Source organism: Podarcis bocagei (assembly GCF_964188305.1).
Source record: "Podarcis bocagei genome assembly, chromosome: 13".
Classification (NCBI taxonomy): Eukaryota; Metazoa; Chordata; class Lepidosauria; order Squamata; family Lacertidae; genus Podarcis; species Podarcis bocagei.
This window is the reverse complement of record NC_138138.1, coordinates 16,172,151-16,189,163: the sequence shown is the minus strand read 5'-3', so window position 1 is coordinate 16,189,163 and position 17,013 is coordinate 16,172,151. Positions and strand designations below refer to the sequence as shown.

Sequence of the window (17,013 nt, the reverse complement as noted above, 5' to 3'; positions counted from 1 at the left end):
AGGACAAAATGTCAGCAGGCTTAGCTACCAAGCATCATTCTGTCTTGTTAGTCAGTGGTTGGAATGAAATTCTTTACCTCGTCCAGTTTGCCATTGATTTGACCTTGAACACATGTGGACACGCAGGTGCCCAGTTGGTAGCCATCAGCGCTTTTCCCTCTGCTGTTAAGAATTCTTGGCTATTGGGAGCAAGCCACCGCTGTCCCTTCTGGGTGGCAAATATCGTACAACCCCACACCCCTCTTCCTTCCTAACTGCTGCTTACTGGGATTTCTGCACATTGCGATTAAGTAGCAATTTGTTTCTCAGCAGCCAGCATTTGGCAGGGGATTCAAAGATGGTTGCAAAAGTCCATTAAGTGTGTGCATTGTTTGCATTTTTGCCTCTATTGTAAATGCAGGAACTAATGGCAAGAATGAAGTGTGCATTAGAAGCAAAAGCTGGAGGGGCGGAATGGCAGGTCTGGTTTCAAGTGTTAGCTCCCTACTCTCCTATCTCATGAGCCCTGCTTTTGATCATCACCTTGTCGTGGTGAGTGGGCTTGCACGTTCCTATGATCCTTGTGAGCAAAGCCGTTGGGAATCTCGTACTCCCAGCAGGGTCACCCAAGGCGGTAAGGTAAGGTCAAAGGGAAGGAGCTAGACAAAGAATGATCCAAGAAGTCCTCAACGGCAAAACAGGCGGATAATAAGCGGTATGTTACAATGGCTGTGAAGGCGGATGAGGGCTGCAGCAGATAGGAATCTACCGGTTCGTCGTGACTACTCATGCCAGCGGAACAGAGCTCTACTGCAAAGACTGCATTGGTCATTGTTCACTGATCTACACACATAAATTCACGCATAGGCGTCTTCCAAACCCACTGTGGAAGGACGTGTGGTTCCAGAATTGGCCTCCATAGTCACGGACTCATTTGATTAATGGGCTAATACTAAAATGAGGCTGCATTTTAACCCGTATTTTAATTAACTGTTTTTTTTCTTCTTCCTATTACGTTTTATTGTAATTTTATTGGTGTTAGCTGCCCTGAGCCCAGTTCTGATCGGGGAGGGCAGGGTATAAATAAAAATTTATTATATATTTATTATTGTTAAAACCGTATTTATGGAAGACAATCTTACTCGGCTACAAGTGATAGAAAAAGAAGAAGAAGAAGAAGAAGAAGAAGAAGAAGAAGAAGAAGAAGAAGAAGAAGAAGAAGAAGAAGAAGTTGATTCCTTTTCCTGTGATCTTTGGACTCCCCTACCCAGCTGCTACTGCCTCCGCCCCCGCCCCCAATTTGCAACTTAGTTGTGGCACAGATCTGTATCCCGGATTGTATATTCTGCAGGAGCTCAGGAAAAGTACCAAAAATGGCAATGTTCTATATAGGCGAGACTCTTTACACAAGGGTTATGATGCGGGGATTGCGCATCAAGCCAAAATTGCGTATTGTCGAAGCACATTGACTGCAGTGGTGGGTGGGATTGCCAGAGTTTCTCCCCCTGGGTGCCCGCCCTCTTTCTGCTCCCTTTAAAAAAAACAAATTTTTACCAAGTGCATAAAGCACACAAGTTAAATGCGCACAAGTTGCAAGTTGCCTGTAATTTATCTTCCTGAAAATCCCTGCTTTAATAAGAAAGTACTTGAGAGCGCATCCATTCTTAAGGAAATTAGCCCTGAGTGCTCACTGGAAGGACAGATCCTGAAGCTGAGGCTCCAATACTTTGGCCACCTCATGAGAAGAGAAGACTCCCTGGAAAAGACCCTGATGTTGGGAAAGATTGAGGGCACAAGAAGAAGGGGACGACGGAGGACGAGATGGTTGGACAGTGTTCTCGAAGCTACCAGCATGAGTTTGACCAAACTGCGGGAGGCAGTGGAAGACAGGCATGCCTGGCGTGCTCTGGTCCATGGGGTCACGAAGAGTCGGACACGACTAAACGACTAAACAACAACAACAACTTGAGAGCGCTGCAAGCCATGCTATGGGTGCTAAATATCAGAGAGCTCCTTAGTTTACAGAGGCTCTAGGAGCACTGAAACAGCAAAACGACTAGAGAAAAACTGAAAACGAATATGATTAAGTGTAGTTTAGGGCCCATTTTGTGCCTAGTCTGTGGTGGCGACAGAGGGAATGAAAGCTTGCCTTTCCGGCAACATTAAATCTGCTTGGTGCCATCCTTTGGAGCTTTTCCATGTTGTGAAGGATCTGTTCCAGCTTGGCCCTTGGCAATGGAGTCTTTGGAAGTCCGCTGCGACCAGTTTGCGACACACTTTGCATATAACCACCCTGACTTGGACTCTGGGTTATTCGGTGGCATTCACGGAAGACAATATTGAGTCTTCTAATTAGATTTTATGGGATATTTTTCAGCCTGATGGCATGGACTGAATTCTTGGAGAAGTGCAAAGGGGTAACTTTCTGTTTGTCCCGCACCTGTCTTGACTTGTGAAATTGATTTGGTTGGGCTTAAAAGTTAGTGAAGTGGGGAGTGCTTCGCCTATGGAGGGTATTGTTCCCACACCCCATCATTGGGGTGGGTTGTAGAATAACTGGATCCCTCCGATTTGAACAACTGTCACCCAGCGCCATGTGTCAAATATTTTCTTTTGGGGCAAGGGAAGTGAGAAGGTGGCAGTGAAGATTCTGGATAGAAAACCTTTAGATCCATTCCAGTCTGGGTTCAGGAAACTTTCTTGGTTGCCCTAGTACAGGGGTGGCCAACTCCCAAGAGACTGCGATCTACTCACAGAGTTAAAAACTGGCAGTGAGCTTTTTTTAGGGAGAAGGAGTGCAGGGCTTTTTTTAGGGGAGCCAAAGTTGTTTAGCTTCTACCTGTTGGATGTGCCTGCCCTAATAGATCATAGAATCATAGAGTTGGAAGAGACCACAAGGGCCATTGAGTCCAACCCCCTGCCAAGCAGGAAACACCATCAGAGCACTCCTGACATATGGTTGTCAAGCCTCTGCTTAAAGACCTCCAAAGTAGGAGACTCCACCACACTCCTTGGCAGCAAATTCCACTGTCGAATAGCTCTTACTGTCAGGAAGTTCTTCCTAATGTTTAGGTGGAATCTTCTTTCTTGTAGTTTGGATCCATTGCTCCGTGTCCGCTTCTCTGGAGCAGCAGAAAACAACCTTTCTCCCTCCTCTATGTGACATCCTTTTATATATTTGAACATGGCTATCATATCACCCCTTAACCTCCTCTTCTCCAGGCTAAACATGCCCAGCTCCCTTAGCCGTTCCTCATAAGGCATCGTTTCCAGGCCTTTGACCATTTTGGTTGCCCTCCTCTGGACACGTTCCAGTTTGTCAGTGTCCTTCTTGAACTGTGGTGCCCAGAACTGGACACAGTACTCCAGGTGAGGTCTGACCAGAGCAGAATACAGTGGCACTATTACTTCCGTTGATCTAGATGCTATACTCCTATTGATGCGGCCCAGAATTTCATTGGCTTTTTTAGCTGCCGCGTCACACTGTTGGCTCATGTCAAGTTTGTGGTCAACCAAGACTCCTAGATCCTTTTCACATGTACTGCTCTCAAGCCAGGTGTCACCCATCTTGTATTTGTGCCTCTCATTTTTTTTGCCCAAGTGCAATACTTTACATTTCTCCCTGTTAAAATTCATCTTGTTTGTTTTGGCCCAGTTCTCTAATCTGTCAAGGTTGTTTTGAAGTGTGATCCTGTCCTCTGGGGTGTTAGCCACCCCTCCCAGTTTGGTGTCATCTGCAAATTTGATCAGGATGCCCTTGAGTCCATTATCCAAGTCGTTGATAAAGATGTTGAATAAGACCGGGCCCAAGACAGAACCCTGTGGCACCCCATTAGTCACTCTTCTCTAGGATGAAGAGGAACCATTGATGAGCACCCTTTGGGTTTGGTCGGTCAGTTAGCCAGTTACAAATCCACTGAGTGGTAGCATAGTCAAGACCGCATTTTACCAGCTTCTTTACAAGAATATCATGGGGCACCTTGTCAAATGCCTTGCTGAAATCAAGGTAGGCTACATCCACTGCGTTCCCTTCATCTACCAGGCTTGTAATTCTGTCAAAAAACGAGATCAGGTTAGTCTGACATGACTTATTTTTCAGAAATCCATGCTGACTATTGGTGATCACAGCATTCCTTTCTAATGTATTTACACTAAAAAATGAAACATGTATTGACATCACCTTGCCAACAAAGGTCTGTATAGTTCAAGCTATGGTTTTCCCAGTAGTGATGTATGGAAGTGAGAGCTGGACCATAAAGAAGGCTGATCGCCGAAGAATTGATGCTTTTGAATTATGGTGCTGGAGGAGACTCTTGAGAGTCCCATGGACTGCAAGAAGATCAAACCTATCCATTCTGAAGGAAATCAGCCCTGAGTGCTCACTAGAAGGGCAGATCGTGAAGCTGAGGCTCCAATACTTTGGCTATCTCATGAGAAGAGAAGACTCCCTGGAAAAGACCCTGATGCTGGGAAAGATGGAGCGCACAAGGAGAAGGGGACAACAGAGGACGAGATGGTTGGACAGTGTTCTTGAAGCTACCAGCATGAGTTTGACCAAACTGCGGGAGGCAGTGGAAGACAGGAGTGCCTGGCGTGCTCTGGTCCATGGGGTCACGAAGAGTCGGACACAACTAAACGACTAAACAACAACAAGAAGGTAGCCTGAAATTTTATATCAAATATTGGATTCTGCTACCTGTACAGATTATGCCAATGCACATAGTTCCCATAATTTGCAATTATATTTGCCACAATTCTAGTCCTTGCCCCCCCTTTTCTCCTGATCAAAGAGCTTCATATAATATTGAAGCCTTATTCTTCTACCTTCCTAACATCAGAAAGTTTTCAGAAGGCATTAAGCTGCTTTCGCTTTGGCTCTGTTTCTTAATCATCCCCCAGGGAAGCAACAAACAATGTGTGCTGCTGTAAGTTCCTTTGTGAGATAAAGTGATATCCCAAGCATTGTCAATCACCGCAGCCATAAAGGCTAGAAATTTATTGTGGGTGCTCCAGTGAAATATTGCCGTTCATTTCTGTACTGTACTCTCCTTAAGGGGATCTAGTTAACCTTGAAAAGGAATCATGGGGTTCAGGCTTCACTCAGAAAGGGAAATATATTTGTTCACTCATTCCCCATTATCCACTCCCCTTCAATACATTTGGCACCAGCTTGGCTGCAGGAGTTGCTGGAAGGAGGCGTACAATGCGCCATCCAACCATCCTAGGAACTCCGGTCAGGATTTGTGTGGGGTTTACTCCTCAGCCTTTTCTCCTGAAGATATCCTGCAAAGCAGCGGAGGTTTAGGATCAGAGTCTTCCTTCTCCTAGATGGGCTACCTTCCTGGGTTGATGAGCCCCATTTGCCTCACTTTCCTCTACAAAGCCGTGCAGAAACCACTCATAGCTGTCAACTTACGGATTTGAAAATAAGGGACCAGCAGCCTCGAAAATAAGGGATCAGCAGCCAAAATAAGGGATTTTCCCAGCACAGGTATGTTAAACTTCTAAGCCCCTCCAAGCCAAAAGCAGAAAGCCCAGCCAGCAGCCAAACGAAGTCTCAAGTGGTGGTTCCCACAGCGCAGCAACCCAGCAAGGAAAACCACCGTCACCTCTCAGCTGGGAAGCGCTGAGCAAAGGCGCTTTGATCAGCACAAGGCATGCAAGCTCCACCCCCCAGTCATTCTTAGACTCCTTATTATGTGGGCAACGCAGCCAAGCAACACAGTTGGAGCCTCCCTCCTCCCTGGCCGGCAGGCAGGGAGGGAGAGGAGCTGCTTCCTTTGAAACCCGGGGAAATTTAAGGGACATCATCAGTAAGGGACAACAGAGGGACACAGCACTGGGATAAGGGACTTTCCCGCCAAATAAGGGACGGTTGACAGCTATGAAACCACTTCTTGACCATGGGTAGGCAAACTAAGGCCCAGGGGCCTAATCCAGCCCAATTGCCTTCTAAATCCAGCCCGTGGGTGGTCCGGGAATCAGTGTGTTTTTACATGAGTAGAACGTGTTCTTTTATTTAAAATGCATCTGTGGGTTCTTTGTGGGGCATAGGAATTCATATTTTTTTTCAAAATATAGTCCGGCCCCCACAAAGGTCTGAGAGACAGTGGACCGGCCCCCTGCCAAAAAAGTTTGCTGGCCCCTGTCATTGGACCCACAACTGGTCCATTCAACCTGCTGCAGCCTGTCTTTGCATGCAGGGCAAGTATCTTAACTCAGTGAGGGTTTTAAGACCCATTGGCTACCCTTACCTGGTTTAGCCGTCCTGCTGAAGCTGTTTTTCTGGGGTGTGGCTGCTGTCACAAGCTGACAGGTGAGAACTGAGTGCAAGGTGGGGACCAAAGATGGACAAACCTACCCCAAAAGGAGCACAGGGTGTCCCCCACCAGAAGTACTACCCCTCCCCTTACAACCCGGGATTAATCAGAACAGGATAATAATAATAATAATAATAATAATAATAATAATAATAATAATAATAATAATAATAATAATAATAATTTATTTATACCCCGCCCATCTGGCTGGGTTTCCCCAGCCACTCTGGGCAGCTTCCAACAAAATATTAAAATACAGTAATGCATCAAACATTAAAAGCTTCCCTAAACAGGGCTGCCTTCAGATGTCTTCTAAAAGTCTGGTAGTTATTCTCTTTGACATCAGGTGGGAGGGCGTTCCACAGGGCGGGTGCCACTACCAAGAAGGCCCTCTGCCTGGTTCCCTGTAACTTCACGTCTCTCAGTGAAGGAACTGCCAGGAGGCCCTCGGAGGTGGACGATGGGGGTGGAGACGCTATCTAGCAATGTAAAATAAACAGGGTTTATTTAATCATGGCAGGGGAATTTATGGCTCCCCATGTGAACTCCAGTTCCTATCGGTACCAAAGGCATGGCCAATTTGATGGGAGCTGTAGTCCGAAAGCAACTGGAGGGCTGTGCCTCTAATCTGGCCAGCAAGACTCTGAGCGACCAAACAACCCCTCTCCTCTTGGGGCTTTTGTTCTCCAGCAAACAAGCATTAGTGCAGGGGTTCCAGCTGATTTTAGACTACAACTCCCCATCATCCCTAGCTAGCAGGACCAGTGCTCAAGGATGATGGGAACTGTAGTCCAAGAACAGCTGGAGACCCAAGTTTGGCAGACCACGCGTTAGCATAACAAAGGCAGGTTTTAGTACTTGGAGACTTGTAAGGCAGAGTTGGAAGGGGCACCAAGGGTCATCTAGTCCAGCCCCCTTCAATGCAGGAATCTCAGTTAAAGCATCCATGGCAGATGGCCATCCAAACTGCTTAAAAACCTCCAAGGAAGGAGAGCCCACAACCTCCGATCCTTTGTTGAACAGAAAGTTTTTTTCCTGGTGCTTAGTCGAAATCTCTTTTCAGAAGAAGACTCCTGTGTGACTCAGAAGCTTGTTTGGTTAAAAAGAGAGAGATCCCTCCTAGCAGCCACGAGAGGGAGCTCGGCTCGACTGGTGGACTTCAGCAGATGCGCCGGCTGCTCCCGATGCAAATCGGTTTGGCAACACCTCTTAACGTCGGCTTCTTCTCTCTCTTCCTGGGAATCAGCCTCCGATTTCGATTCCGTGCCTCTCGCGAGTTCAGGATGGGTGAGGAGGAGCCGGTCAAAGGAGGGAGCCGTCGTGGTGCATTACCTGGATCCTGCAGGAGTGGGGAGACGATTTGGGGCGGGAAGGGGGTCGCAGAACCAAGGAAGCAAGCAAGCAGTCACGCATCCTCCAAATGTCGGTGCGGCTCTCCACTCCATTCATTGAGAGGTTTTGGGGGACACGCGGCCCTCTCTTACCCCAAATCCCACGCGATTCCCCACCCACCCGGAAAGAGAACGATTAGAGCTGAAAATTGCATTGCTGCGCCTCCCTCGTCCCCCCCACCACCAGGGCTCGATCCTGGCAGAACCCGATTCCGGATCTCTCCCTGTGCCAAACTGTAATACCTAAGCGCTCCTAAGCAACCTAGAAAATCACATCTTGTTGCTGTTTAGTCGTGTCCGACTCTTCGTGACCCCATGGACCAGAGCACCCCAGGCACTCCTGTCTTCCACTGCCTCCTGCAGTTTGGTCAAACTCATGCTGATAGCTTCAAAAACACTGTCCAACCATCTCGTCCTCTGTCGTCCCCTTCTCCTTGTGTCCTCCATCTTTCCCAACATCAGGGTCTTTTCCAGAGTGGTGGCCAAAGTATTGGAGCCTCAGCTTCAGGATCTGTCCTTCCAGTGAGCACTCAGGGCTGATTTCCTTCAGAATGGAGAGGTTTGATCTTCTTGCAGTCCATGGGACTCATGAAGAGTCTCCTCCAGCACCATAATTCAAAAGCATCAATTCTTCAGCGATCAGCCTTCTTGATGGTCCAGCTCTCACTTCCATACATCACTACTGGGAAAACCATAGCTTGAACTATACGGACCTTTGTTCGCAAGGGGATGACTCCTAGAGTTGGAAGGGGCATCAAGGGTCATCTAGTCCAGCCCCCTGCAATGGAGGAATCTCAGCCTCAGCATCCATGACAGATGAGCGCCCATAGATCTAGAAATCGTTTGGGAAATCGAGCCCCGTTTTCCCCCGATGAAGTAGTCATGGCAGCGCGAAACCGAAAGCCGGGGGCTTTGAGACCCAGAAAGCGCTCGCTCCGCCGGCCTGGCGCTCCCAATCCTAACCCGCCGCCGCTCCTCATTTCTCCAGCTAGCAGGTGACTCTGCTATTTCCTTCGCCTTCCGCGTCGCCCTCCTCGCCTCTCTCCCTCAGGCCATGGCTATTGCAATTGGGCATGGGCGAGCCGCTGCGTTTTCCTCTCCTCCTGCCGCCTCCGCCTCCTCTTTCCCCCCAGCTTTGGCGATCTACCCATCTTCGCTGCCTTTGCAAAAACCGTGCGGTTCTCCTCCTCCTCCTGCAGCTGCTGCTGCTGCTGCCGCCTTCTTTTGCTGCCGCTGCTCCTCGTCAAATTGAGAGAGAGCTTGCACGCTGGCAGGAGAGCAAGAGAGATTGCACCTCCTGGGTTGCAAAATCCCCCTTCCAAAAAAAACCCCCAACGCGCTGCAGCAAAAGTTCCGCCTCGACCTGTGCTCGCGTTCTTGCATTCAAGGCACCTGCAGCCCGATTTCCTGTGCAGAGAGAGCAACCGCCGCTGCTTTCGGTTCTTCCTCTTTTTCTTTTCTTTTTTTGGGTGGAGGAGAGGGGGAAGTTTAGCAGCAGCAGCGGCGGACTTCTCTGAAGAGCACGCGTGGCAATCGGAGACAAGATGAGGATGCCCTTTTAGGAAACGGGGCTCGCTGCGGATGCACTAGAGGCGAGCTGGGTACCAGCGAAGCTGCCTGCCCATCATGGTGGTGGCCCCGGCCCCAGAGGACAGGCGTTGAGAAGTCACCTTGTGCTGGCGACCCCTCCATCACTTCCAGCTGCTTCCTGGAATTAGGCCGCGGCAGGAGCAAAAAAAGAAAAGGGGGGGGGGAGAGAAGCATGGACAACTGACTGTGTTGACCTGATGCACCGGAGGAATCGCACATTCACACGTGTTGGGAGTTCCTGGAGCAAGTCCTCCTTTTCCACCCCTTTGCCTTCCTCCTCCGATTTGGCGGACGTGGGGAAAGTTGCTGGGGTATTTTTTATTTTTGATTCCCACTGACCTTTTTCTCCTCTCCCCCCCCCCAGGAAAAAAAATATCCTGGATATTTTAATTTTGTAGTGCTTTAGATTTTTGTGTGTGTAAGAGGACAGTGTGAGGATGGGCAATGCAGCTAGCAGCATGGAGATGTCTCCGGCGAAGGAGATTAAAAGCCAACCCACGGCCTCATCGCCCCTGCCCCCCAAGCAGCCAGCACCCCCCAAACAACCTATGCCCAGCTCTGGGGAACTGGAAGAACGATTCACCCACGTACTGGTAAGTCTCTGTCTTGTCTTCCTCCTCCTCCCTTCTCTTCTCCTCCCCATAGACCCATCGTGCCTTCATGTCACCCTAAAGACGTCAACCAGCTGGGGGTTCTCTTAACACACCCCGAAATGGAAAACTAATCTAGCAAGGGGTGCAGGCGTACTTGCAATCTGTGTGGTTAGAGAGAGGTCCAAAGATAAATTTCCCCACTCTCTTCAATGCTGTGAAATGGGAAGGTTTTTCCTCTTCTTTTTCTGCTTTAAAGGGCCGGTATTACTTGGTAAGGAGCCGATAATTCCTGCTCCACCCTTATTATTTTTATTATTATTAGTTATCTCCTTTTGCTGAACGCTTTGTGGTGCCACGGTTTCTCTGAAGGAAGCAACCTCAGTCTGCAAATTGGAAGTACAGAAGCATTGGTAGAAGGGTCAAAAGGAGCACAGCTGGAAATGATTTTAAGTAGATTCACACCTGCCTTGATGGCGGGGATTAATCTCACCCAAGTTAGCGGCATGTGAGGGTGGAGACTGCTCCAGATCCATTCATCTGCAGGTGTCCTTGTGTAGCCCCTCCCAGTCTCCCCAGTGAGTTCAAGTGGTCTTTCCCAGTATTTCCCGAGGCTAGTCTGCAGTCTACAACAGACACCCTAGAGGGGAAAAAAAAACTAGGTTCTGCAAACAGCTGGTGCTAAACTGATGTGAAGTAGCCAGAACTAGCCTCGGATGTTCCCCCAAACCAATTCCCTCCTCAGAAGCCACTGATGGTTGCAGTGCCCTTAGGGCCTTGTTCCAAGTTGGCTGATTGCAGATTTTTGGCTCATATAGGATGTTCTCAGACGCCTCTTCTGATGGGACAGAACCACAGGGTTTCAGCAACTGTAGCTGCATCTGTACCTGCAGTTAAGAAACTAGTTTGCATTTTGTGCATCCTTTCAGGAGCTATGCAGCTGTAGGGAGGACAGAGGGTGCGAGATCTGTAGCTCTTAGCTTTGAGGACATGTTTGGGAGTTGCGCCTCTAGTTGGCCTTCTGCTTTGGGGAGATGTGGAGCTCGTGTGCCCCGGGGGAATCTTGAGAGAAGAGGGAGCTGGGTTGTGTGTTAATTCTGTGGTTTCATCCAACCCTATGAGTTGAGAAACATGTGCCCATGGTTGCTTAAAGTTGATGAGTTCCATCTCACCGTTGCCTTGACTATCCTCTTCTTAAAGAGCTCTTACTGTGGCCAAAGGGTCGGTCTTCTCTCTCTCTCTCTCGGGCACACACAGAGAGTCAGCAGAGCAGGAGACTCATAATCTTAGGGTTGTGGGTTCAAGCCCCACATTGGGCAAAAGATTCCTGCGTTTCAGGGGGTTGGTCTGGATGACCCTCGGGGCCCCGCCAACTCTACAATTCCACAATTCCGTTCTGTGGCTTATAACGCTTTAAGCACATTGGTGGCTGTTACTGTGGAACTGAGGGCAGTGCTGAAAGTCGTTGATTAGCCAGGATGTGATCTTGTGTGTGTGTGTTTGAGAACAGGCAGTTTACTGTATATAACATGTCTTAATAATTCGCACTTTGTAGATAATATTAAACAGTACGGAGGCACTTTGAGAGGTCTGGGGCAGTCAATGGCCCCCAGAACCTGCCTTTGCAGACAAAGGAGGGGTGTGAGGAGTACAGTTGGGTTGTTTCCAAGCCAGGCACACGCTAGACACTCAGCATCTATTATTCAACTGCAAGAGGAAGGTCTTTGCAGAGGAAACCCACCAGTAACCCTCTCAGTAACCCTCTCCATCTTAGGACCTCCATAGACATAGTTTTGTAACCAAAGATGTTACAGTGGTACCTCGTGTTACAGACACTTCAGGTTAGAGACGCTTCAGGTTACAGACTCCACTAACCCAGAAATAGTACCTCGGGTTAAGAACTTTACCTCAGGATGAGAACAGAAATTACGTGCTGGTGGCACGGCAGCAGCTGGAGGCCCCATTAGCTAGAGTGGTACCTCAGGTTAAGAACAGTTTCAGGTTAAGAATGGACCTCCAGAATGAATTAAGTTCTTTAACCCGAGGTACCACTGTACTCAGTGCTCTTGGGTAGGCAACAAGAAGATCTAGACAATGAGTAGCACAAAACCAGGAGGGGGTTGGTTTTGAATTGAATTATTCTCTCTTTCTTTGGGTTTAGGGGCAGGGATCAGCGGTGGGTGTCCCTTGAAGCAAATCTAGCTCCCTTGTACAGTGGTACCTTGGTTGTCGAATTTAATCTGTTCCAGGAGTCCGTTTGACTCCTGGGAGCATTTGAAAACCACAGTGTGGCTTCCGATTGGCTGCAGGAGCTTCCTGCAGCCAATCGGAAGCTGCAGAAGCCGCCTCGGGCGTTCGGCTTCTGAAAAACGTCGGCAAACCAGAACACTTGCTTCCAGGTTTGTGGCGTTCGGGAGCCGATTTGTTTGGGAGCTAATCCGCTTGGAAACCAAGGTACCACTGTATTGACGTTAAGCTGCCAGTTCACCAGCAAGGGAATCGATCGTATGACAACTGACCAAAGGACTTGCCAGCATCCTGTTTTGGGGGGGTATTTGTGTGGAATGGCTTGCCACCCTCCATTCCCTCCTTAAGGCAGCCTTCTCACAAAACTAAGAGCTGAAGAAAGAGTTTGTAACCGCTGGAGTTCGTAGGAAGATTTCTGCAGCATTCATGCTGCCTTGCCGACAAAAGCTAGGTGGCATCTCAAGAGCTTGTGGTCAAGAGCATTTGTTTCCAGTGCTAATGTTCAGCCCAGATCCTTTGAAGTGATATGCAAGAGCCTCTTCCACCTGGCACCATCCTGAGCATTCCCCAAACATATGGAATTATAGGGGGAAGAGCTTCCAGACCAAAAAGTTGTGACTCCATGTGGTCTTCTTCATCTCAGAGACCCATCAGAACTGCTACAGAATAGACCGCTTGTAAGGCTGCAGTCCTAACCCCATTCAGCTGGCAGCAAGCCCCATTGAATTGGATAATAATAATAATAATAATTTATTATTTATACCCCGCCGATCTGGCTGGGTTTCCCCAGCCACTCTGAGCGGCTTCCAACAGAACACTAAATTACAATAACCTATTAAACATTAAAAGCTTCCCTAAACAGAGTTGCCTTCAGATGTCTTCTAAAAGTCTGATAGTTGTTTTCTCTTTGACATCTGGTGGGAGGGCGTTCCACAGGACGGGTGCCACTACCAAGAAGGCCCTCTGCCTGGTTCCCTGTAACTTGGCTTCTCGCAGCGAGGGAACCACCAGAAGGCCTTCAGCACCGGACCTCAGGGTCCGGGCAGAAGGATGGGGGTGGAGACGCTCCTTCAGGTATACTGGACTGAGGCATTTAGGGCTTTAAAGGTCAGCACCAACACTTTGAATTGTGCTCGGAAACATACTGGGAGCCGGTGTAGGTCTTTCAAGGCTGCTCCCAGTCACCTTCAGAGGTAGCCCCACATAGAGTGCATTGCAGTAGTCCAAACGAGAGATAACCAGAGCATGCACCACTCTGGTGAGACAGTCCATGGGCAGGTGGGGTCTCAGCCTGCGTACTAGATGGAGCTGATAAACAGCTGCCCTGGACACAGATTTGACCTGTGCCTCCATGGACAGCTGTGAGTCCAAAATGACTCCCAGGCTGCGCACCTGGTCCTTCAGGGACACAGTGACCCCATTCAGGACCAGGGAGTCCTCCACACCCGCCTACCTCCTGTCCCTCAGAAACAGTACTTCTGTCTTGTCAGGATTCAACCTCAATCTGTTAGCTGCCATCCATCCGGACTTGCTTCTGAGTAGACTTGGGTAGGATTGTGCTGTCAGCAAGGAAGTCATGGAGTTGAGTTCCTACACGGTCCTGGTTTCCCCTCTGTTTCAGCAGCATCTGGGTGCCTGGGACGTACTGTAGTGTGTCAACTCAAGCTGTGTTTGGAAAGAGGTCATCTGAGCTACTGTTGCTAACAGTGGCTGGTCTTGCGTTTAATTTATGCCGTTCTTTCCCTAAAAACTGGGTGGTAGGACTGACTTGCAGGGTTGTCCGTCGAATGACTGAGATAATTTATGGGATGCACTTTCAGCATTTGAGGAACAAAAGTCTGCATAAGCGTTGTTGTTGAAATAAGCAGAAAGTGGGCATCATTTTCTGTCCCTCCTACACTCACTTGACATTTCTTATGCCAGGGATGGAAAACATGTGGCCAGCCAGATGTTATTGCACTCTTAACTCCCAGGAGTCCCACCTGTGGCCAGGGATTCTGGGAAATGTAGTCCAGGGCTGCAGGTTTTGCACCCCTAGCTTATTCCGAGGGTAGCAGAAGAGGCTGAGAATGAACTGCTTGCCCGGCCTTCTGTCCTGTTTGTCTCTGTGCAAGGAGGGATGAGTGAATTGATGTCCAAAGCCTACCCTGACACCTGTGTTGGCTTACTCTCCTTTTCCATCATGGCATTGACGTTTCTGAAAGCCCTGTCTTCCGCTATCAGAGTTTGTGTGAGACAGAAATGAGTCAAACCAATAGATTTTGGCGCTTGAGGCAGGAAATCCCAATAGATTCCTCCCAGTAGACTGTGTAAGCTAAACATCAATTTACTGCCATTTAATGGTACCTTCCCCACCCAAAAAACCCTCAACAACCCAACTGAGGATGAAATGTGGTTGGTTGACTGTGCTACAGCCCCAAAGTTTGGCCAAGTGAAAATGTGGGCTTGGGTCCATGAAAGGTTCCTTGCCATCAATGATCGGGGTGGACCAGAGATAGCCAAGGTTTTTAGGGTTTCGTTTGTTTGCTATCCTTTTCTTGTTGTTTAGTCGTGTCCGACTCTTCGTGACCCCATGGACCAGGGCACACCAGGCACTCCTGTCTTCCACTGCCTCCCGCAATTTGTTCAAACTCATGCTGGTAGCTTCGAGAACACTGTCCAACCATCTCGTCCTCTGTTGTCCCCGTCTCCTTGTGCCCTCCATCTTTCCCAACATTAGGGTCTTTTCCAGGGAGTCTTCTCTTCTCACGAGGTGGCCAAAGTCTTGGAGCCTCAGCTTCAGGATCTGTCCTTCCAGTGAGCACTCAGGGCTGATTTCCTTCAGAATGGAGAGGTTTGATCTTCTTGCAGTCCATGGGATTCTCAAGAGTCTCCTCCAGCACCATAATTCAAAAGCATCAATTCTTCGGCGATCAACCTTCTTTATGGTCCAGCTCTCACTTCTATACATCACTACTGGGAAAACCATAGCTTTAACTATACAGACTTTTGTTGGCAAGGTGATGCCTCTGCTTTTTAAGATGCTATCCTACGTACATTAAAATGTTTCTCCCCTCCTGTTCCCCACATCTTACTGCAGGCATCCCCAGACTCCGCCCTCCAGATGTTTTGGGTCTACAATTCCCATCATCCCTGACCATTGGTCCTGTTAGCTAGGAGTGATGGGAGTTGTAGTCCCAAAACATCTGGAGGGCCGAGTTTGGGGATGCCTGACTTGCTGTGTAGCAGAATAGGAATTCCCTTCTGTAATTTTCATGACTGTCCCTTCCTCCCCTTTGCTAGGCACAGGGGGCTGGTGGTGGCTCAGAATGCCCTTGCCCTATAGAACGCACAGGACGCCCTTGGCCCAGGAGCTACATGGAAATGATTTGCATTTTAAAATATACATCAGGAGGCTTGGTTTGTTCAGAATCAAGTATACACTTTCACAGTTAATGCTAAATAATAATAATAATAATAATAATAATAATAATAATAATAATAATAATAATAGTTATTATTAGCCCGTCCATCTGGCTAGGTTTCCCCAGCCACACTGGGAAGCTCCCAGCAGAATATTAAAAACACAATAGAACATCAAACATTAAAAACTTCCCTAAACAGGGCTGCCTTCAGATGTCTTCTAAAAGTCAGATAGTTGTTTATTTCCTTGACGTCTGATGGGAGGGCGTTCCACAGGACGGACGCCACTACCAAGAAGGCCCTCTGCCTGGTTCCCTGTAACTTCATTTCTGGCAGTGAGGGAACCGCCAGAAGGCCCTCAGAGCTGGACCTCAGTGTCTGGGCTGAACGATGGTGGGTGGAGATGCTCCTTCAGGTGTACTGGGCCAAGTTGTTTAAATACACTGCTTCTGGTAAATGAGCCACTATAGCTGTTAGAAGACCGTGAAAATTTGTGCCCCAGGCTTTAAATACTTATCTACCCATGTACTATCTGAAACCAAAGGGGGACATGGGTTGCCGGATGTGAAATATAGTTGCATTATTCTCAGTTCTCCTATCCCACGATTAGTCTTGGGTGTAGGGCATAGCTGTCAACTTTCCCCTTTTCTTGCGAGGAATCCTATTCAGAATAAGGAAATTTCCCTTAAAAAAAGGGAAACGTTGACAGCTATGGTGTAGGGACTTGTTTGTTTTTCGGTTGTTGAGACTCGGCTGCTGAGACCGCTATTATTGTCCCTTAGCCTCAGGTGTAGAGGAAGATCTTAAATCAATACGTTAGTAAGATAGATAGGTCTTCAGCATCCTCCAAGATGTATCTGCTGCAATTGGTAAGCTGCTGTTGCCTCCTTGAGGTTTTTTATATAAAAAACTAACAACACAAAGACTTTGTTGGATCACATGGCTGCTGAGCACGTTCCAATCAACCCAATACTTGTCTGCAATCCAAGTCCTTTTGGGAGAGAAATGAAAAAAGATGAGTCTCACCTCATTTTCTTCTTCCTTTTTGGCACATGCCTGAGACGAAAAAGCCCTTCTCTCTCCCTGCCTTGGCTGGCTCCAGTGGCTGGGAATCCCAGTCTTGAAGGTCTTGTTTAGAGTTGCCAGCTTCCTTGCTGTCCGGAGCCCCACCGTTGCTGCCAAAAGCTCATCCCGTCTATGCGAGAGTGAAGTGAGCTAGCCAAGTTTAGCCTTTTTTGTTTTGTGCGCCCGTTCATTCTCAGCAAGGAAAGCCACTGATCTTTGTGGCTGCCTGTCGCCCTACGATTGCAAATCACATTACAGTGGTACCTCGGTTTTCGAACGTCTCCGTTGATGAATGTTTTGGTTTTCGGATGCCGTAAACCCAGAAGTAAATGCTTTGGTTTTTGAACGCGTCTCGGTCCCCCATCTTTGGGCTGTGGCGATGAGCACTCATGGCGTCACAAGAGCTAACCTTCTAAGAGTAAACTTAAT

General features: G+C 48.3%; 1 protein-coding gene across 7 annotated transcripts in view; it reads left to right on the top strand.

Annotated features, from left to right (window-relative positions):
- Positions 1–8,399: 8,399 nt before the first annotated feature.
- The window catches only part of FMNL1 (formin like 1), a 115,516-nt gene continuing 106,902 nt past the window's right edge, over positions 8,400–17,013 (top strand). For 2 of the 7 annotated variants that reach the window (XM_081166128.1, XM_081166122.1), the window contains exon 1: positions 8,401–9,873. In XM_081166128.1, the coding sequence (XP_081022254.1) occupies positions 9,718–9,873 (156 nt within the window). In that variant the 5' untranslated portion in view covers positions 8,401–9,717. Of the gene's footprint in view, positions 9,874–17,013 lie in introns of all 7 variants that reach the window. The other 5 variants (XM_081166126.1, XM_081166125.1, XM_081166127.1 and 2 more) reach the window with 3 other exon arrangements.